The sequence below is a fragment of the Phacochoerus africanus genome, chromosome 15, assembly GCF_016906955.1.
Source record: "Phacochoerus africanus isolate WHEZ1 chromosome 15, ROS_Pafr_v1, whole genome shotgun sequence".
Taxonomy (NCBI): Eukaryota; Metazoa; Chordata; class Mammalia; order Artiodactyla; family Suidae; genus Phacochoerus; species Phacochoerus africanus.
In genome coordinates, this window is record NC_062558.1 from 122,890,469 (window position 1) to 122,912,303 (window position 21,835).

General features: G+C 38.9%; 1 protein-coding gene across 2 annotated transcripts in view; it reads right to left on the reverse strand.

Moving 5' to 3' along the window:
- Positions 1-21,835, reverse strand: part of GPAM (glycerol-3-phosphate acyltransferase, mitochondrial) — a 70,082-nt gene that overhangs the window by 12,211 nt on the left and 36,036 nt on the right. For both annotated transcript variants that reach the window (XM_047760609.1, XM_047760607.1), the window contains exons 4-13: positions 20,960-21,033; positions 18,673-18,786; positions 16,650-16,796; positions 11,833-11,929; positions 10,514-10,650; positions 7,739-7,838; positions 6,914-7,126; positions 5,006-5,119; positions 3,345-3,430; positions 2,224-2,339 (exon numbers count right to left, since the gene is read on the reverse strand). In XM_047760609.1, the coding sequence (XP_047616565.1) occupies positions 2,224-2,339; positions 3,345-3,430; positions 5,006-5,119; positions 6,914-7,126; positions 7,739-7,838; positions 10,514-10,650; positions 11,833-11,929; positions 16,650-16,796; positions 18,673-18,786; positions 20,960-21,033 (1,198 nt within the window). The remainder of the gene's footprint in view (positions 1-2,223; positions 2,340-3,344; positions 3,431-5,005; positions 5,120-6,913; positions 7,127-7,738; positions 7,839-10,513; positions 10,651-11,832; positions 11,930-16,649; positions 16,797-18,672; positions 18,787-20,959; positions 21,034-21,835) is intronic.

Consider the following 21,835-nt stretch of genomic DNA (forward strand, 5'->3'; position numbering starts at 1 on the left):
TACCACACTTCCCATAATTGATTTACCAAAGCGAAGCTATAACATCATACCATGTTCTGGGCCAATGGAACCTCATTAGAGATCATTATTCATCATATAACAGAACTCAGTCTAAAATAGGTCCGCTCTCAATCCAGACCAATAGAAGTCAGTTACCGAATGACTATGAGACATCTTTATGGAAATACCAAAACTGAGGGTATGAGCCTGTTCTAGGAGCTCTACAGGACAGCCTACTTTTGTGTTTGTGACTTATTCCAGGCCTCAGTCTACTGTAACTGCACCTCTGCCTTACTCCCCTTGCAGGTATTCACCACCACATTACACAAAGGTGTGTGTGTGGGGGGGGAAAGTGGGGGTGGATAGATTTAAAGTCAGAAACCTGAGTTCCCACTGTGGCTTAGCGGAAACGTATCTGACTAGCACCCAAGAGGATGCAGGTTTGATCCTGGCCTCGCTCAGTGGGTTAAGGTGTAGGTCCCAGACATGGCTCGGATCCTGCGTTGCTGTGGTAGAGGCCAGTGGCTACAGCTCCAATTTGACCCCTAGCCTAAGAACTTCCATATGTTGTGGGTGCAGCCCTAAAAAGACAAAATAAAATTAAGTCAGAAACCATTACTCAAATCCTAACTTCTACACTAATTTCATGACTTGGGAGAAATTTCAAAATTCCCAAGCCTCAGCTTCCCTTCAGTAAGTGAGCATACCACCTAGTTCACTGGGCTGTGTGAGCATGAAATGATCCATCTGGCACGGGACCCCACAGTAACGGGTGCTTAATTTCCTCTGTTCAACCTGGCCCAGAGGAGGGTCAGAGGTAAGGAAGAAAAGAACAGAAAGACATTTGAGAATGACTATAGTCCATAACTCAATATTCTGAATTTGCAGAAAATTATAATCATACAAATCAAATATGAGAACATCTATGGAATAATATTTTAAAAAGATACCATGTGCAGGTTTTCTAAGATGATAATGAATTCATGAATACTTCATTCATAACGATGTTGTCTCTAATGTTTAAGAAACAAAAAAGTATGCAGTATATATGTAGCCATTAAAAAGAATAATTAAGTTCTTAATTAAATGTTTGTATTATAAATGGAAAATAGCACAATACAAAACTGTATAAAAATTTTTTTATAGACTAGACAGCAACACAGCTGGTTTTTGAGTAGTGGGTTTTATCTTTATTTTTCAACTTTTCAACATTAAGGATGTATCAATTTTAGTATCCACAATTTAAGCAAGGAAAAGACACAATCAAATGTGCTTAGGAAAAATAGCCTGGCCCAGCATTAGGCAGGAGTGGGAGCAGCTAGAGCGGACTGAGCTGAGAGGAGGTGAGGAAGCCGCCACGCTGGTGTCTCAGAAGTGCTGAGTCTGACCTGATGGGGAGGAGGCACAGGGAGTGGCGAGGAGACACACACACACACACACACACACAGAGTGCACCAAGGGCCCACACTGCTGCTGCTGCGGAATCTTAAAACAGCCTCTACAACAGCCGCCACGTGAAACTTGCTCTGCATGCAAGCACTCCACTCTGGGTCACTCCCACTTGCCTCATTTGTGCCCAATATCCCACTGAGAAGAGCATAAGCTCGTTAAGTACAGAGCCATTAATGATTCAATTTGTATTCCCCACAGCTAAAATAAAGCTTTACCCATAAGAGCCACACAATATTTGCTGAATAAAAAGGATCATGGAGTCACAGGGGAGAGGAATATGCAATTATAAACTTAGAGGCTATACCACAAGTAGTTCAAAGAAACTAATTCATGAGCAAAAGAAGCAACACATCATCTTGACAGGTTTTGTTTGTTTTGGGGGGTTTTTTGGCCATGCCCACAGCATGCAGAAGTTCCAGGGCCAGGGATAGAACCCACACCACAGTGGCAACCCAAGCCACTGCAGTGACAACACTGGATCCTTAACTGGCTGAGCCCTGAGGGAACTCCCCATTTTGGAGATTTTTAAAAGCCTAAGAATTACCACATGGGTCCCTCCCAGTTACCAGGTACTGTGTGATATGTTTTACTCCATTACCTCCAAGCCTTTCAACATCACCTTCTTTCTAATAAGTTACCTATCAACGCCCCGTATGAGGTGATAGAACTGGAAGTGGAATCTACCTTCAGCAGATTCCAAAACCTGGATGGTACACACTGCATCACGCCAAACCTGAATTACAGAATTAAAGAGTGTGGAACTCTACTTACTGAAGAGAATGTGCTCAGCCAGATTTGCAATGAGTCTTCTTCGGAAGGATTCATCTGCTGCGTTTCTGGACTCATTGATGGACATGTCTGTACCTTCATCAACAGCATCATTGGGTCTGAAAAGTTTGGGTTTTTTTGTTTGTTTGTTTTTAAATTAGACTTCTATAATCCCACTCTTTTACAAAGCAAATTACATGAGCTTAAGATATAAATTATTAGACACTTTAAATTACTACATATTCAAATTTAAACCACAAATGAAGTATTTCTATGAGTGGTTTCACTCCATAATACACTATATTATGTTTAATACACTCTGTTGACCAAAACATGTTATTTAATTATGACTGTTGGTACATCGCCTCCAAACCTCACTGGCAGAAAGAATGCATAAAGCAAGATGCCTCCTTTTAAAACATTTTCAAAAAGTTGATACTTGAACACATTAAAGGATGAACTTAATATTCTATTTCTCTAAGTAACAATTTGAATTTTGGAAAACTCACATAGGAAAACTCTTTTATATGTTGCAAAAATGTACAATATGCATAACCTACGCTACTATCAAAAAGACCAATTCAAACATTCAAAAATATAAGAACTCTCACATTATTCACAAAATCAAAAAGATTTTATGATGCAAACAATCAAAAACCTTCAAACTAATATGGAAACACATCATTTCAAAATCCTTTATCAGACCAAGAGAAAAGTTACTCAAGTGAGGAAGTGAAAGCAAAAACACAAATGTTCTTAATAAAGGTAACAGATTTTCCAATGTGATGTAAGAAACAATAGAAGAGTTCCCGCAGTGGCGCAGCAGAAATAAATCCGACTGGGAACCATGAGGTTGCAGGTTCGATCCCTGGCCTCACTCAGTGGGTCAAGGATCCGGCGTTGCCATGAGCTGAGGTGTAGGTCGCAGACGAGGCTCAGACCTGGTGTTGCTGTGGTTGTGGTGTAGGCTGGTGGCTACAGCTCTGATTAGACCCCTAGCCTGGGAACCTCCATATGCCACTGGTGCAGCCCTAAAAAGCAAAAAAAAGAAAAAAAGAAAAGAAAGAGAAAGGAAACAATAGCTATTTGATAGGCTACTATAAAAAAATTTCCATCAATCTTACCTGGAAGGAAGGATTGCTGGTAACAATGCTTGCTCCAAAGAAAGAGGAGCAGACACAGGTTTCTGACTTTGGCTTTCTAAATATTCCTGGGGAAAAAAAAATACAACATGATCATTTATTCCCACTGTCTCCATTTCCATAAACTAACATATAATTTCATGTGCAAAAAGTAAAAAGGAGTTGATAATAAAATGAGCCATACTACAGAACATGAAAGATACTTTCTATATCCTAAACTATCTTCAGAAGTATGGGATGACTCATAGAATGCTGCTAAGAATGAAATCTGAGACCTGAAGCTACAAAAAAACCAGGACAAGGTTTAAGGAAAATCATTTAAAAATTAAGGGCAAACGTTTCCACAGAAAAGAAACTCAAGGACTTGGACAACAGACTTGTGGTTGCCGAGGGGGAGAAGGAGGAAGTGGGATGGACTGGGAATCTGGAGTTAATAAATGCAAACTATTGCATTTAGAGTGGATAAGCAATAAGATCCTGCTGTATAGCACAGGGAACTATATCTAGTCGCTTGTGACGGAGCATGATGGAGGACAATGTGAGAGAAAGAATGTGTATATGTATGTGTGACTGAGCCACCTTGCTGTACAGTAGAAAATTGACAGAATACTGTGAACCAACTATAATGGAAAAAATAAAAATCATTAAAAAAATAAAAATAGGAGTTCCCCTCGTGGCTCAGTGGTTAAGGAACCGGACTAGCATCCATGAAGATGAGGGTTCAATCCCTGGCATCTCTTAGTGGGTTAAGGATCTGGCAATGCCATGAGCTGTGGTGTAGGTCGCAGATGAAGCTCGGATCCTATGTTGCTTGTGGCTCTGGTGTAGGCCGGCAGCTACAGCTCCGATTTGACCCCTAACCTGGGAACCTCCATATGCCATGAGCGCTGCTCTAAAAAGACAAAAAAATAAAATTAAAAAAATTAAAAAAAAAAAACTAAGCGGAAAATTTAACTTTTCGCACATCTTCATGAAATTATCTGGCATTCTCAATAAGACTAATAGTGATATTCGTTCAGCCATACCTTTTAAGGGAAATATGACAACCTGAAGGTCACATAATATTCAAAAGACTCTCATTCAAAAGCAAATCATAAACAAGAGAAGTTGTGCAATATTTTTTTTTTTAAGTTGCCAAAGGAGTTCCCTTATGGCACAGTGGGCTAAGGACCCAGTGTTGTCACTGCAGTGGCTAATGTTGCTGCTATGGTGCAGGTTCAATTCCTGGCCCAGGAACTTCTGCTTGCCGCAGGTGCGGACAAGAAATAAAAAATAAATAAAACTGCAGGACCTTAGGGGCCCACCATCTCCAGGTGTCTCCATGAGGGTGGCACTATCCCTCTGAACATGTGGGTATTAGACTCGGTAGAGCAGAGTTTCATCCTAGACTTATCAGTGTTAAGCAGCCATGAGACACGTCTTGCAAAATTTCTCCTAAGGGTATTTAGTGTCCTTTGGCAACAGGCATGTTTCAGCAAACAAATTCAGGAAACACTATTCTTGTCAGGGTTCTCATTCTACAAGAGCAGAAAATGAAACCTAGGGTCACACGGAGAGGAGGCACCAGAGGCCAGACTAGAGCCCAGATCTGGCACAGAGTTGCACCAATGCATTGGCATGGCTTCACTTCAACAGGCACTCACCTTTAAGGAAAATGGTTGTGCAAAGTCCACTCTGACACATCCGTAGTTTTTTCGTAACATTCTGATAACACCTCTCGCTACACTCCAGAGGCTCTCATTTTTCTTAGGTTTTCCCTAATTTGCAATTTTGAAAGAATAGCACGGTAAGAAATAAAGCTACCAAATATGCAAACATTGTTATCCAAAGAATAAAATTGATTATTTTTTTAACAGAAACCGAAGGTTTGTCTGGGAAAAGATAATAATGAATGAAGAAGGAAAATAAGTACTTATTGATTGAGACCTGTTGGAAAATGTTTAGCATTCAAAGATGCTAAAAGATATAATCACATCACTGGGAGAGGTAATTTGGCCAATAAAAAGGAAACACTGAACACGCAACTTCATTTAGGGCATTGTTTCCACCATGTGCAAACTACTGAAGGATAAAAATGACATAACAGCCTAAAAAATTGTTCTGCAGTTTTCAGATAAAAATAAGATGTCAAAAGGCCACCTTACTGTAGTCTGATGGTCACCATGGTCCGAATATGTAACATGAGGCAACTGAACACCAAACTCAGCCCCAGAATAGCCTTTGAGCCAATTGCTCACTCACTAAGCATTTCCTAAATATTTACCATACACAAGGCATGACGACGACGACAGCCATAGAACAGACATAGGACACATGTCAGGGCGAGTAGAGCTCATGTTCCCGACAGACACATGGGACACAAGGAGGGTCTCACAAGAGGGATACAGGTAATAATCAGATAATAATCCAGGTCTATCACTCAATTCTTAAGGCTCCAATTAGCAGGAATTTTTGAGCTTCTGGTATGTTTGGGGGAGTCTTAAAACAAGTACCACGACAAGACTTCCACACTAAATAGGAACGAAACTAAATTCCTCTGGAACTTGCACACTGCTGGGAGGAAGGATAAGTTGGCAAAACCGTCTTGGAAAACTGCTCGGCAGCATTCACAAAGCGGAACGTACATATATTCTATGACCCACTGATTCCACTCCTAGGTAAATACCCAACAAGATGCATACCTGTGGTCATCAAGAGAAATGTACAAGAATGATCATAGCCCCAAACTGGAAACCTAACATGTTTTGAATAGCAGAATAGACACACTGCATATTCATACACTGTGATACTATACAGCTATGAGAATGAACAAGTTCTAGCTATTTGTAACAACAAACGGTTGTCACTTGAGCAAAAGAAGCCAAAGGCAAAAAGTTCACATACTGCGTTACTCCATTTCAATAGTGTTCAAAAACAGACAAAACTAATCACTTCTGTAAGAAGTCAGGATAAGAGGTTACACTTGAGGGGAGAGCAATGAGAGCAGGATAAGGGGATTCCTAGGGTCCTGATAAAGCTGTTCCAGGACCTGAGTGCTGGCTGTGTAGGTATGTTCACTTCCTACTAATTCCAGCTACATGTGCTTTCTTCTGTAACTATTTATTTATATCAATAAAAAGTTCACTTAAAAAAAAATTACTGCCACTTACATTAATCTGCAGTCACTCTGCCAACATGATCCCACTAGTTCTTCAGGCTTAACTTAAACTCTACACACAAACGGTAAGCCCTGGGGAGAATGAGCCACATATAACCCCCGCCCCCAGAGTAGAGATGGCTACTCAGCACCAAGTGTTCTTCCACTTCCCCATCCCATGACCAGGGCCAGTGCTGATAAATCTCGTCATGTCACTTCCTCCAAGCGCCAGAAAGCCCCCCGTTAGCACGACCGCCCAGGATGCTGTGGGAGATGGAAGCCCACCCTACCTGCTTCCTACAGTGCTGTAAAACTAGAGGGTACAAAAACAATTCTCAATTAGTTCTAAAAGTATCCATCCAAAAGCAAAAGACTGTAAAAGTGAGGACAACTTTTGTGCAGGTGGTCTTCTTACCAATTGCTCGCCATTGTAATGACCTTCAATAATACGATCGTAGGAGATCCCAACAGGTATTATCAAGATGTCTGGGATGGTATTGGTGGAGAGAGTATCTACCACAACTGACAAAAGTCCTGCCCGAGCACAGGAGGTTTTTCCACTCCTAGAGCGTGTGCCTTCCAGAAAAATCTCCAAGAACTGCTGCTGTCGAAGTAGTTCAACTATATGCTAGGATATAAAGAGAAAGTAAAACATGAACTCAAGACCACCCAACTTAGAATAAGCTCAGCAAAGTTAAATCTAAAAAACAAACAAACAGGAGTTCCCATCGTGGCAGAAACAAATCCGACTAGGAACCACAAGGATGCGGGTTCGATCCCTGGCCTTGCTCAGTGGGTTAAGGATCGGGCATTGCCATGAGCTGTGGTGTAGGTCATAGACGTGGCTCACATCTCACGATGCTGTGGCATAGGCTGGCAGCTACAGCTCTGGTTAGACCCCTAGCCTGGGAACCTCCACATGCCGCAGGTGCGGCCCTAAAAAGACAAAAAACAAAAAACAAAAAAATAAAAAACAAACAAAACAAAGAAAAACAAAAACAAAAAACCTCTAACTTCACTACTGACAAAATATTTTACTTTCACAAATAATAGCAAGACAGGTCCTCCAATGCTATATTTTGGTAATAACAAAAAACCACCATCAAACTCATTCTCAAGCAGTAATCACTGAAATAATTAGTCAGACAACTGTCTTTTTAAAATTTCAATCAAGGCTCTTTTTCCTTCTGTTGTGGTAAGTATCATAACAGCTTTACGGACAATCAGAGATCATACATACCCCATGGAGCAAAGCCCTATAGAGAATATCTTTCCGTCCATCTGGCGTCTCATCTAGCCTCCGTCGTATGAAAAAGCCCCCAAGCTTATGGATCAAGGTACTATAAAATTTAAGAATGCATTAATTTTCTATAAGAAAAATGTAAAAACAGTATTCAAATTACAAGTTATTTCATTGTCATTCGGATGTGTCATTTGGATATAAAATGTGTCATTTGGATATAAACCACGTGTTGTTTGAGCTGCTGAGTGTGAAAATATGGACATTTTCCACTTTACATATTATTGATGTGTTTCAGTCATTTACATTATTCATTAACCCATAGAATATAACTGTGTATAATGAAGCTCTGTTGCATCTGTTCTAAGCCAGAAGGAGTTTACATGACATATTATTCCACGAAGCTGCTGGTACAGATTTTAAGAGGATTATAAAATACTAACTTTTAAAACTCTGCCGGAGGTCTCAAGACACTGGCCTTTACACATCCCCAAATTTTCCTGTGGCACATTTACTACAAGATGAATGTGAGGTTATAAAAGCTCCTTTGGGGAAATTTTCTCAAAGAAGTATTCCTTAGGGAGTATCCCAGTGAGACAAGGATAACTTTATCAAACTGAAACCAAGCATAACCATCCTCTCAATACATGAAACAAAAATCTGCTTCACTTATACATACACAGAATAAAACAGCTCTCACAACCTCACGTCTCTCTCTACAACCTGACAAATTTGGATAAGAGGTTAAAATTTAAGTCAACCTTTCCAAACTCAGAGCCTCCTCCCATTCTATTCAAATAGAGTGATATAAATGTTGATATACATTTTCAGCATCTTTTACAGTCAGTATAAGGAGGCCACAGTGAGATGTCTCCAGAGCTTGATTTCACTCCTTGAAAGTAAAACTCTGCAAAATACATTCTTAATGAGATCAACCATCCACAAAAACAACCCACACTGAAGTGGTTTGTGAATGTACAGACCAGTATGGAACAAAAGAACGCTGCACATAAATAGTCCAGGTTATCTAGGGTCTGTCGTGACTACAGGAATGAGGAGCTGAGCAACGACTGACACTGAGGCAGTGAAAGGGGAAGCTGGATTATGAGAAATTAGCAATGTTTATCACGCACTTCCCAGAGATCCACACAGAGGCCCAACCTGGAGGGAAGGAACAGGTGAGTTGTTTCGATTACAGAAGAGGCAAACTATTATGGAGCAAGGCTTCCCTACAGCCCAAATGGAACAGGCCTCTTTACACTAGGTCTATACCTAAGCGCCTTTCTGATGACTTTCTAATTTAACTTTTCAGGTTCCTTGACACTGGGAAGAGGTACCCGCGAGAGAAAACACAGATATTCTGATACTTGGAAAGGCATGTCTTTCCTGTAGGGTCATATCACACTGGATGAGAGCTAGCTGTTTGTCTACATTCCCCATTATTTTATTAGCTACTGGAATGCAAGGACCTTGTATCTTGTTTCCTCTTGTCTAGGGCACAGCCGGGCAGTATGGGCTGACTGCAGGAATGCTTCGGTCATTCACATGAGTCAGATTAGCTACAGAACTCTGAGCCAAGGGATAAGGAAGGAGCTCCTTGGACTGTGAGGCTGGGGATCAGACTTCCGGTATGCAAGGCAGTGACTGCCCCCTGGGAGGCCCTATCCGCACAAGCTGCCAGCCAGCTTCTTTCCCAGTCACTCTCCAAATTCACCCCCCTCTTCCTCTGCACCCCTCACAGAGCTGACCTCAAAGATGCTTTGTGCTTGGAAGCCTGAAACTTCAATTTCCCAAACCAACTAAAACTTACTATTCCATACCAGTTCCCCACTGGTGATCAGCCCCACTCTCGACCTGGTTCCCCGGGGATCGACATCTGGGAGTCTTCCCTCCTCTCCTCCTCTGCCGAACCACATCTGGACTAGCACCTGGTTTTATAAATTCAACCTACTAAATACTTCTCAAATCTATGACCTCTTCCAAGAGCACTACTACACTTTTATTGAAGCCTTCATTATCTTCTGCAATAGAGTCAGAATTGATCTAACTGCCTCTAGCCAGAAGGACTTTTCAAAATGCAGATCTGAACAAACCATTTCTCAATTATGAGATACGCTCTAAATTCTTGGCTAATTCTCACTACCTATGCAGTCACCACCTCCAGGTTCTGACCCTTCCCAATGCACCCTACATCCTAACCCTACAGTCTAAGAATCATCTGCCATTTCTTGACTATATCATGCTTTTAAATCTTTCTCCCTTTCCACATACTATTCCCTCTGAGTGGAATGTACTACATTCTCTTGAAAACCTCTAAAATATACCTTTCGTGTTATACTGTAACTATTACGTTTCTAGCCCTACTAAATTATGAGGTTACAGTAACAGGTATGGGTCTAGCTTACCGTTATACCAACACAACCTGCCCACCACCACCCTGACTCCACCTCCCTACTGTGGAGCCAGATACAGTAATTTGTTGTCTTACCTTTCTAATTGCCTTTTATCCATTTGATAAATACTGTTCAAAAAGTTTAGCTATTTTCACAGTTCACCAAATACCCCATACAAAACACAAAAATAATGATGGCAGTCGTAATGGGTATTTTTTGTACTTTCCAAATTTCCCAGATAAACATGCATTACTTTTATAATAAAAATTAAAAGCTAATGTCCACATCATAGAAACATGGATCAAAAGGTGTAATTTAAAAAAAAACAAAAATTCCAAATATAATCTTCATACCCTTCAAAATAAGCTTAAGCTGATCTTACCTGAAGATGGGGATGTTGAGATTATTCCCTGAAGCAATGTAAGGTGCTTTGATGTTATGGCAGAAGAGAATGAAAGTGAGCAGGAGATAGTCAATATGTGATCTATGAACTGGTAGAAATATAAGCGGCAAATTCATCTAGCAAAAGGAAAAATGCCAAATTTAAAATTCAAATGGAAAGTTCAATTACAGTTTGAAACTTCCTATTTGGTTATTCACTCAAAACACAAGTGAATTAGTGACTTATTCCTTAAAAACATTTTTCAATAATAAGAACTTCTTTCAATTTAATATTATCTACCTAAAAAAATTAGAGCAACAAAATAATCAAGGAAGGAGACGGGCAATCACAAATTCAAGTTGAGAGTTCCCTTTGTGGCACAAAAGAAATGAATCTGACTAGGAACCATGAGGTTGCGGGTTCAATCCCTTGCCTTGCTCAGTAGGTTAAGGATCCGGCGTTGCCGTGAGCTGTGGTGTAGGTCACAGACATGGCTCGGATCTGGCATGGCTGTGGCTGTGGCATACGCCAGCAGCTGTAGCTACTAATAAGACCCCTAGTCTGGGAACCTCCATATGCCTCAGGTGCAGCTCTAAAAAGACAAAAAGTGGAGTTCCCGTTGTGGCGCAGTGGTTAACAAATCTGACTAGGAACCATGAGGTTTCGGGTTCGATCCCTGGCCTTGCTCAGTGGGTTAGGGATCTGGCATTGCCGTGAGCTTGATGTAAGTTGCAGATGCGGCTTGGATCCCATGTTGCTGTGGCTCTGGTGTAGGCCAGCAGCGGTAGCTCCGATTAGCCCCCTAGCCTGGGAACCTCCATATGCCATAAGAGCAGCCCTAGAAAAGGCAAAAAGACAAAAAATAAAATAAAAAGACAAGAAGACACACACACAAAAAGTTAAAGTACAGTTTACTATCTTCTGAGAGGAAGCCCTAATCTTATAAAAAGAACATAGGTTTTGGAGACAAGCTAGGTTTGGTTTGAAATCCTGGGCAAGTGATTTACTAACCATGCCTTAACGACAATTTCCCAACCTTTATATGTCTTTATTTTTTCATTTACAAAACAAGGATTGTTGTAACTGATTTTCAGAGTTACTGCAAGGTAACTTACAAAAGGAATCCTGCATATTCCTGGTAGGTTCTCCTTTACCCCACTTATCCTCCCCAAATTCAGAGCTACTATAATTATCTCACATGGGGAAAATCTTTCAAATGTATGGGAATCCACAACAGTATACAAGAGAACATTTCCAAAAGAATTCCAAAATAACTCTGCAAATGTGGAGAAAACAGAATGAAAGATTCACATTCTTGCCTCAGTTGCAGCTTTAACCATCTCAAGTTGACCCTTGTGAATTTGAATATTCCAAAAGAAGCTGTTGAACAGTTTTAGCAGCACCCATCCAGTTAGTCTGAAAGTTAAAAAAAAATTATTTCATGTATATGCACACATATATATAAACATATAAACATATATAGCTGACATTTGTCTATAAACATTTGAACCTACAACCTGAGAGTGACTATAATTGATTTCACATATGAGCACATGTGCATGTATGTGTATATCTGAATTGTGGACCTAAAAAACTGACTTCACCTATATATTACTTATAGAAGCATCCATTTATATGTACTAAAATCTTACATTTCACTCTGATTGCATACTATATATTTCAGAAGCAAATGATCAAGCAAATATTTAGCTGAGTAGAGTGATCCCTCCACTGCATACAAATCATTCCTTTAAGTCATGGGCATGTGTAAACTCATCAAGAAAAAAAGAGAGGGCTCAAAATAAACAAAATCAGAAATGAAAAAAGAAAAGTTACAACCAACACCACAGAAAGAATCACACAAGATTACCACAAACAATTATATGCAAATAAAATGGACAATCTAGAAAAAGTAGAAAAATTCCTAGAAATGTACAATCTCCCAAGACTGAACCAAGAAGAAACAGAAAATATGAACAGACCAATAGACAGGAATGAAATTGAGTCAGTAATTTAAACAATTCCCAACAAACAAAAAGTCCAGGAACAGATGACTTCAAAGATGAATTCTACCAAACATTCAGAGAAGAGTTGACACATATTCTCCTCATACAAGTCCAAAAAACTTCATAGGTAGTTTGAACAGAACAAAAGAACAGAAGACTTTTGCATCCTGCTCTTCCTATGAGCCTGATACCAAAACCAAAGACATCACAATACAAGAAAATCATAGGCAAGTATCAGCGATGAACACAGAAGCAAAAATCCTAAACGAAATATTAGCAAACCAAATTCAACAATACATTAAAAGCATCATACTCTGATCAAGTGAAATTTATCCCAGGATGCAGGGATGGATCAAAATTTGTAAATCAATGTGAGACATCACATTAACAGGTCAAAGAATAAAAATCATAAGATCATCTCAGTAGATATAGAAAAAGCTCTTGACAATTCAACAGTCATTTATGATAAAACCTATCAATAAAGTGGATATAAAGGGAACATACCTCAACATAAGAAAGGCCATAAATGGCAAGCCCACAGCTAAGATCATATTCAACAATGAAAAGCTGAAAACATTTTCTCTAAGATCAGGAACAGGATCAGGATGCCCTCTCTTGTCACTTTTATTCAACACAGTATTGAAAATCCTAGCCACAGCAATCAGAAAACAAAAATAAATAAAAGGAATCCAAAGTGGAAAGGAAGAAGTGAAAGTGTCACTGTTTGCAGATGACATGATAAGAAGAAAAAGATGCCACCAAAAAACCATTAGAGCTCAACAATGAATTTGGTACAGCTGCAGTATACAAAATTAATACACAGAAATCAGTCATGTTTCTATACTCTAACAATGAACTTTCAGAAAGGAAATTAAGAAAACAATCCCATTTACAAATGTATCAAAAAGAATGAAATATCTAGGAATAAATCTAACCAAGCAACTAAAATACCTGTACTTAGAAAACTGTAAGACACTCATGAAAGAAACTGAAAATAACACAAGCAGATGGAAAGACACATTATGCTCACAGATTGGAAGAATATTACTAAAATGACTATAACTACCTAAGGCAATCTATAGATTCAATATAATCTCTATCAAAATGCCAATGGCATTTTTCACAGAACCAGAATAAATAATTCTAAAATTTGTACAGAAACCAAAGAATCCAAACAGCCAAAACAACCTTAAGAGGAACAAAGGTGGAGGCATTACGCTCTCTGATTTCAAACTATCTTACAAAGCTACAATAATCAAGATAGTGTGTTACTGGCATAAAAAGACACACACATCAATGGAACAGAAGAGAGAACCCAGAAAGGAACCTACAATTACATGGGCAATTGATCTATGACAGTAGATGAAAAAAATACATAATAGGGGAAAGAGTCTCTGCAGTAAATGGTGCTGGGAAAACTGAACAGCTACATGCCAAAAAAATCAAACTGAGCTACTCTCTCACACCATGCACAAAAATAAACTCAAAATGGATTAAAGACTTAAATCTAAGACCTGAAACCATAAAACTTTTTGAAGAAAACATAAGCAGTACGCATTTTGACATCAGTCTTAACAATATTTTTTTGGATCTGTTTCCTCAGGCAAAGGAAACAAAAGCAAAAAAAAAAAAAACAAAAAAAAACAAATGGGAATACATCAAATGAAAAGCTTTTTTGGAGTGAAGAAACTATCAACAAAACAAAAAGGCTACCTACTGAATGGGAGAAGATATTTGCAAAATACACCTAATCAGGAGTTAATACCCAAAATATACAAGAAACTCACACAACTCAACATCAAAAAAATAAACAATCTAATTAAAAAATGGGCAGAGGATCTGAATAGACATTTGTTTGTGGGGAGCATGCAGAAGTTCCCAGGCCAGGGATCGAGCCCAAGCCACAGCTGTAACCAGAGTTATAACAGTGACAATGCTGAATCTTTAACCCTCTGAGCCACAGGGGAACTCTTGGATAATATTTTTCCAAAGATATATGGATGGCCAGTAGGCACATGAAAAGACACTCAACATCACAAACCATCAGGGAATACAAATCAAAACCACAGTGAGGAATCACCTCATACCTGTCAGAATGGCTGTTATCAAAAAGAGAAGAAATAATAAATGTGAGAGAATGTAGAGAAAAGGGAACCCTTATGCATTGTTGGTAGGAATGTAAATTGGGGCAGCTACTATGGAAAACAGTATGGAGAGTCCTCAAAAATATTAAAAATAGAACTGCCATCTAACCCAGCAACTCCACTCCTGTGTTATTTACCTGAAGAAAGTGAAACATTAATTAGAAACCATACATGCCCCCGCTATGTTCACTGCAGCATGGTTTACAACAGCCCAGATATGGAAGCAACCTAAGTACCCATCAACAGATGAACAGATAAAGAAGATGTGGTGGACATACGCACACACCCACAAACACGTAATGGAATATTACTCAGCCATAAAAAAACGGATGAAATTTTGCCATTTGTGACAACATGGATGGATCTCAGGAGTATTATGCTAAGTGAAAAAAGCCAGAGAAGGACAAATACTGTATAATTTCACTTACATGTGGAATCTAAAAATCAAAACAAAAGAATAAACATAACGAAACAGAAACTGAGTTACAGATACAAAAACCAAACATATGGTTGCTAGAGGAGAAGTGGGTGGAGAGGTAAGAAATAGGTGAGGGAGATTAATCGGTACAAACTTCTAGTAGTAAAATAAATGAGTCACAAGTATGAAAAGCACAGTGTCGGGAAAACAGTCAATAACCATGTGATATCTTTACACGCTGACAGATCATAACTAAACTTGGCACTGATCATTTTGAAATGCATAGAAATACCGAATCAAATCAACTATGTTGTGTAAGGGAAATAACATACTGTTGTAAGTCAATTACACTTCCAAAACAAACAAACTCAGAAAAAGAGATCGGATTTGTGGTTATCAGAGGCAGGGCATGGAGGGCCTGGGGACACACACTGGATGAAGGTGGTCAAAAGATACAACCTTCCAGTTGTAAGATAAATAAGTACTAAGAATGTAACATAAATAGGATAAATATAATTGACCCTGATATATGTTACACATGAAAATTGTGAGGAGAGTAAATCCTAAGAGCTTGCATCACAAGGAAAAAAATTTCATTCTGTATCTTTTTTTTTTGTCTTTTTGCCTTTTCTAGGGCCACTCCTGTGGCATATGGAAGTTCCCAGGCCAGGGGTCTAATCAGAGTTGTAGACGCCAGCCTACGCCAGAGCCACAGCAACTGGGGATCCGAGCCACATCTGCGACCTACACCACAGCTCATGGCAATGCTGGATCCTTAACCCGCCAAGCAAGGCCAGGGATGGAACCCACAACCTCATGGTTCCTAGTCGGGTTCGTTAACTACTGTGCCACAACGAGAACTCTTCATTCTATATCTTAATTTTGTATCTATGAGATGAATGTTCTCTAAATTCATTGCGGTAGTCATTTCATGATGTATATAAGTCAAAGCACTATGCTATACACCTAAAAATTACACAGCGCTGTGTGTCAACTATATTTCAATAAAACTGAAAGCAAATTAAAAAAGACAGGGGCATGTGAAACCTGGCTCACAACTAGCCTGGAGAGAGGTTAGCACTAATGTTACGGCTGCTACCAATTAACAAGGATTAAGGCACCTTGAAGCTTCCCAAGTGCTACTTCATGAAGGTTAAATAAGAATGTAAAGAGGAGGAGTTCCTGTCATGGCTCAGAGGCTAATGAACCTGACTAGCATCCATGAAGACAAAGGTTCAATCCCTGGCCTTGATCAGTGGGTTAAGGACCCAGCGTTGCCATGAGCTGTGGTGTAGGTTGCAGATGTGGCTCAGATCCTGTGTTGCTGTGGCTCTGGTGCAGGCCAGCAGCTACAGCTCCAATCTGACTTCTAGCTGGGAACCTCCATATGTCATGGATTCGGCCCTAAAAAGCAAAAAAAAAAAAAAAAAGAATGTAAAGAGGAGTTGGTTTTAACATCAAAATAGACTGAGAGCATTGGGCTGGGAAAAGAAAGTCCAGTGATTTAGTCCTATCTGCTCAAAACAGGATGGCTCTTGTTCAAAGTTTTTTGCTTTGTCTTTTGATACCTGATCATTGCCGGTGAGACAGTGGCAACCATTTCTTGAAGGATCTTTTTGGCCTTCTTCTTCACTTTATTGACCGCTTTTGACTGCTGCTGAGCAGAACCATCAGGGTTTAATTCAGCAGCCACTTCTGCAATTGCCTCTTGTACTCTGATTTCAAAATGGAAAGACAGATGACATAAATGGTTCTATGCTACATTCTATATTATTTTCTAAACTATATATATATATATAAATTACAAAACAAAATGTACTTTCTCTTTTAAATGTGATAACATAAGAGAATAAGCACAAGTTAGACGTGCTTTCTTTGGCTGCCTATTAAATATCTGGGATATTATATTCCTAAATCAATGAATCCTTAGGAAAGCTGGAAGGCAGATTTAAAATTTCAATTCAAATTCACTAGGTTACAGCTACGTTAATTTGAATGTTCCAGTTATGCTGTGAGTGACACAAAGTTATACCCTGGCAGAAGGGAAGAAAAGGCAGATTATCCCTTTAGGCATCTAATTCAGAGGTATCCAAAGCCCACTGCCAAAGTAATGTGTGAGCTTTCTTTGAAGGACGAATTTATTATTCATTTACATTGTGGCTCTATTAGTGGAACTATTTGTAAAACTCTCTAGGAGGGATCAAAACGAGATATAAATACTTACAAGTGCCTTCCAAATCAAACCAGTAATTTTAAAAAGGCACAGCTCAAGATTTAAGCAGCACAGACCAGTAAGCAGTAAGGTAAAAGGGAAGATTTAATCCAGTCTTGTAAACATTCCACATGACTCAGGCAAGAACGCATGAGGCCTAAATCTCCTTAAATTACTTCTAAAATTCTAGTCACTACTCAAAATATCTAGATGGGATGAAACATACTTGAGGGGTTTTACCTGGAAAACAGAACATATAATAATCTAGGAGAGTTTCAAATAATTGTTTTCTCCTGCTGTTGCTGATTTTAGTCTAGAGTACAGCAAGACTCCAAGAGCCTCATCACTCACTAATACAAAGAGACCACTTCCACAGGACACTGGTGCACCATCCCTAAGTCTACTCCTAGAAGAGCAAATTTTCAATACAGCCAAGGATGTTTTCCTAAGTAATTCACACAATAATTACATCTCCATTTCAACTATTTACTCAATCATTCAATAAATATTTACTATGCGCCACTCCTATTCAGTCCTTAAAAACCACATCATTGGACCTGCATTTCTAAGCATCCTTCTGTCCACTCTGGTCTCCAGCTCCCCAAATCCAGGCAGATACCTAACATGGGCCACAACAATAAGGTGGAATAGAAACCAACCTTCACCCAAACTCCCATAGTCTGATGGCTAAGCTTCATGACAATTTATTTCCCCACTTTCTTTTTAGAGCTGCACCTGTGGCATATGTAAGTTCCCAGGCTAGGGATGGAATTGGAGCTGCAACTGCCAGCCTATACCACAGCCACCACCACAGCCACGTGGGATTTGAATCAGATCTGCAACCTACAACACAGCTCACAGAAATGCCGGATCCTTAACCCACTGAACGAGGCCAGGGATCCAACCTGCATCCTCATGGATACTAGTTGGGTTCGTAATGCGCGCTGAGTCAACAATGGGAACTTCCTAATCATGACTTTCTAAAGACAAGAATTCATGCCTAGGTGCTTAATAAGTGTTTGACAGAAATAGCAAACTCACCTCTCTTCTGGCTATCAAATAGGAAATGCATTGCACAAACATCGATATTACAGAAAACTTAACAGAGGACTCTGAAAATATGTGCATCCCTGAACTCCAACTCGCCTTTCATATATTAGAAGCTCATTCAATTATTAATGCATAGTACAAGACTGCTATCCCCACATGGCACCAGCACCACCTGTTCCTTGCCTTTCCTTGTTTTCCTCTGGAGCTTTAACATTTACCATATGGAAGCACAAACACCTCCTGAGACAGAGTCCCGGACAATCTAAAAGTTAATAAAGGAAACCACTTCCCCACTGCCATGGCCTGTGGCAACGGCGTCCTGCCCTTACCTACTGCTATTCAGTACGTTTTCAGTCACGTTGGTGGCAAACATGCCTTTATGGACATCTCGCTCTTGAATGAAAAGCACGTAAGAAAGACGTCTTGCCAGCCATCCTCGGTGCCTGAAATGTGAAAATGATTTATCATCGAAGTACCCTAGGGATACCGAAAATAGGTTACTTAAATTACACAGTGGTTTCCCTCCTATAAAAATAAATCCTTGTTTCACCTATTCCCGACATTTAAGGTTCTCTTATAGCAAATTCTCCTTACTTCAGGATGCTAGGCAATTTTATTTCTAATTTCTTTCATGTACCTTCAGCTAAAATTTAAACTACATATAAGTTACATAGCTTACAGCTATGGGCTATAAAAGATAATTTGGAAGTCTTCGCCTACCATGAAGGGCTAATTCTTATACTGTTATTTTGTGTTCTCCTAAGGTGATCACTGGCTCTCAAATTGAATTGATAAGGCTGATTAGTTGAGGCAAGGGTGACTAGACAAGCGTCTGAATATTTGTATTCTGGGCTTATGAAGCCAAAAGTTCTTGGCATTTTTTGTTTGTTTGTTTTTGTTTTTTTAACACAGTCAACATTCCTAAGGATAGGACACACTCCCATCAGTGACAGTGTCTATGTTATATGGATAGCAAGTAAGGCCAAGGGTCTCAGAATAAGAATGTTACAAACTTTTATTAGGCAATTTGAAACCATCTGTAATAATTACATAATGCCTCATTATCATTTCTTCCATAATTATACTCATATAGACAGTAGAAGATTTCAATTATAAATTTATTCTAAAAGATCCAAAAAGTCTACAGCTGAAGGAAAAGCAAGATGAGGAAGAACCGTTTACAAATCACCTGTTCTTTCATCTCTCCTTCTTGCATTAACATTCTTTTCTTCCTCTTTGCTTTTATCTCATTTCTCTGAAAACTTGGCCCAATATGTTAAGCATTTAATTCTAAACTCTTCCATCAGTGAACATTTTTAAAATTATTCCTGGAATACACAAAGTCCAAACTCTTGATGAAATCTCTTTGCAACTGACTGAAAGCTGTGTGTGTGTGTGTGTGTGTGTGTTTGTAAAATGCATATGCTTTGCTTCATGCAACCCTAAGAAGAGCAAAAGAGCCAACTCAACTGCACAGGTAGCTTGCTACACTGAAAAGTTACATATTGACTGGGCAATATGCTAAAAAGTTGTGTGTTTGTGTGTATGTGTGTGTATCACATCTTTTACATGCTTTTTTCCTTAACTACTCCACTTGACAACAAATGAATTCCTCCATTCTGCATCTAAAATATCTACTTACATAAAGAAGAGACACAATGGAATCCTTTTCTTAGGATCTTAATCATGTGATCCAAAGGGAAAAACATTTCTCCTCTTTCCTTTAAACTTAAGAGAGCGAGAGAGCGAGAGCGCAGGAGAGAGAGGGAAGGGGAGCACGGAAATTAGGAAAAAACGTGTCCCTTGACTCTAGTTCTATTAAAAATAAAAACTAATATATACGCAAGTTTTGTCAGGCTCATTTATAATCTCATCATCAAAATATGAGCAGTAACATCGGAAAGACTTAAAATTTAAGTATTTGATTTCTTAGATCAGTTTTTCCATGGAATGTCATGTATTTCTCATCCCCTGAGCCTACTACTTACCTACTCCAGACATTTACTCAGAGGATTAGAAGGTCTGGTAGCACTTTTGGCTGCAATTTCTCTCTTGCCTCGCAGACACTCACCCTCCTCCCTTATCCCCTAGCCTAGATTCTCTCAGAACAAAGCCTCTTTTCTCTCACCCTGACACCTAGAAGCCATCCTCCTATGCCTGGAATTTGGAAGTAAGAATTCTAAGAACAGCCTTAAGCTAATAATAAATCAAAGAAAATTTGCTCAATAGAGGAAAATGTCTTCTAAAACTCTACAGATTAGGCAGATTTCAAAAAGTTATACTTTTTTAAAGTATAAAATAATAATCATAAGACTTTCAACCTACACCTCTCCTCAGACAAATCTTTATCACATTTTGGCACATTTCAGCTGCAACATTAATATATGAATAGAGAAAGTTCTAAATGCTATCTACACTCTAACAAAAACATTAGATAATTACAGCAGTGGAATAGTAACAGGTCTCTTAGGTTCCAATTTTTAGATAAAGGCTCTTATGTCAGAAGTTAATACTCTATTAACTAAAAAACATAAAAGACTCATATTAGAGTACATTAACTGGTTATTATAGAGTTTTCTCTTGAAATACATTAGAGTATAAAAAATTTCTCTTTACCTTGTGTGAGTTTCATTGATGTAAATAACATTCCGCAAACCCAAAGATGGGATACTGGGGTTGAAAAATCTATCCTACATAAAACGAAATAAATATGGACATAAATACACAACTAGATTGCTGGTGAATGATTCACAGTACTAGCTCTTGAAGATTTTTATAATTAAGCATTAAGTTAGGCATTGCTTCAAAAATCTGAGATGAAAAATGATGTTTCATTGAAAAGCACTTTTTTTCCTAACACCATACCCCAAAAAAAACTCAAAATGGATTAAAGACCTAAATGTAAGGCCAGATACTATAAAACTCCTAGAAGAAAACATAGGCAGAATGCTCTTTAACATAAATCACAGCAACTTCTTGTTCGATCCACCTCCTAGAATAATGACAATAAAGACAAAAATAAACCAATGGGGCCTAATTAAACTCAAAAGCTTCTGCACAGCAAAGGAAACCATTAAGAAACGAAAAGACAACCCACAGAATTGGAGAAAATTTTTGCAAATGACTCAACCAACAAAGGTTTAATCTCCAAAATATACAAACTACTCATACAACCCAACAACAACAAAAAAACAAACAACCCAATTGAAAAATGGGCAGAAGACGTAAATACAGGTATTTCTCCAAAGAAGACATACAGATGGCCAGCAGGCACGTGAAAAAATGTTCAACATCACTAATCATTAGAGAAATGCAAACCAAAACAATGAGGTATCACCTCACACCAGTTAGAGTGGCCATCATTAACAAGTCAACAAACAACAAGTCATCATTAACAAATGCTGGAGAGGATATGGAGAAAAGGCAACCCTCCTTCACTGCTGGTAGGAATGTAAATTGGTACAATCCCTATGGAAAACAGTATAGAAATAC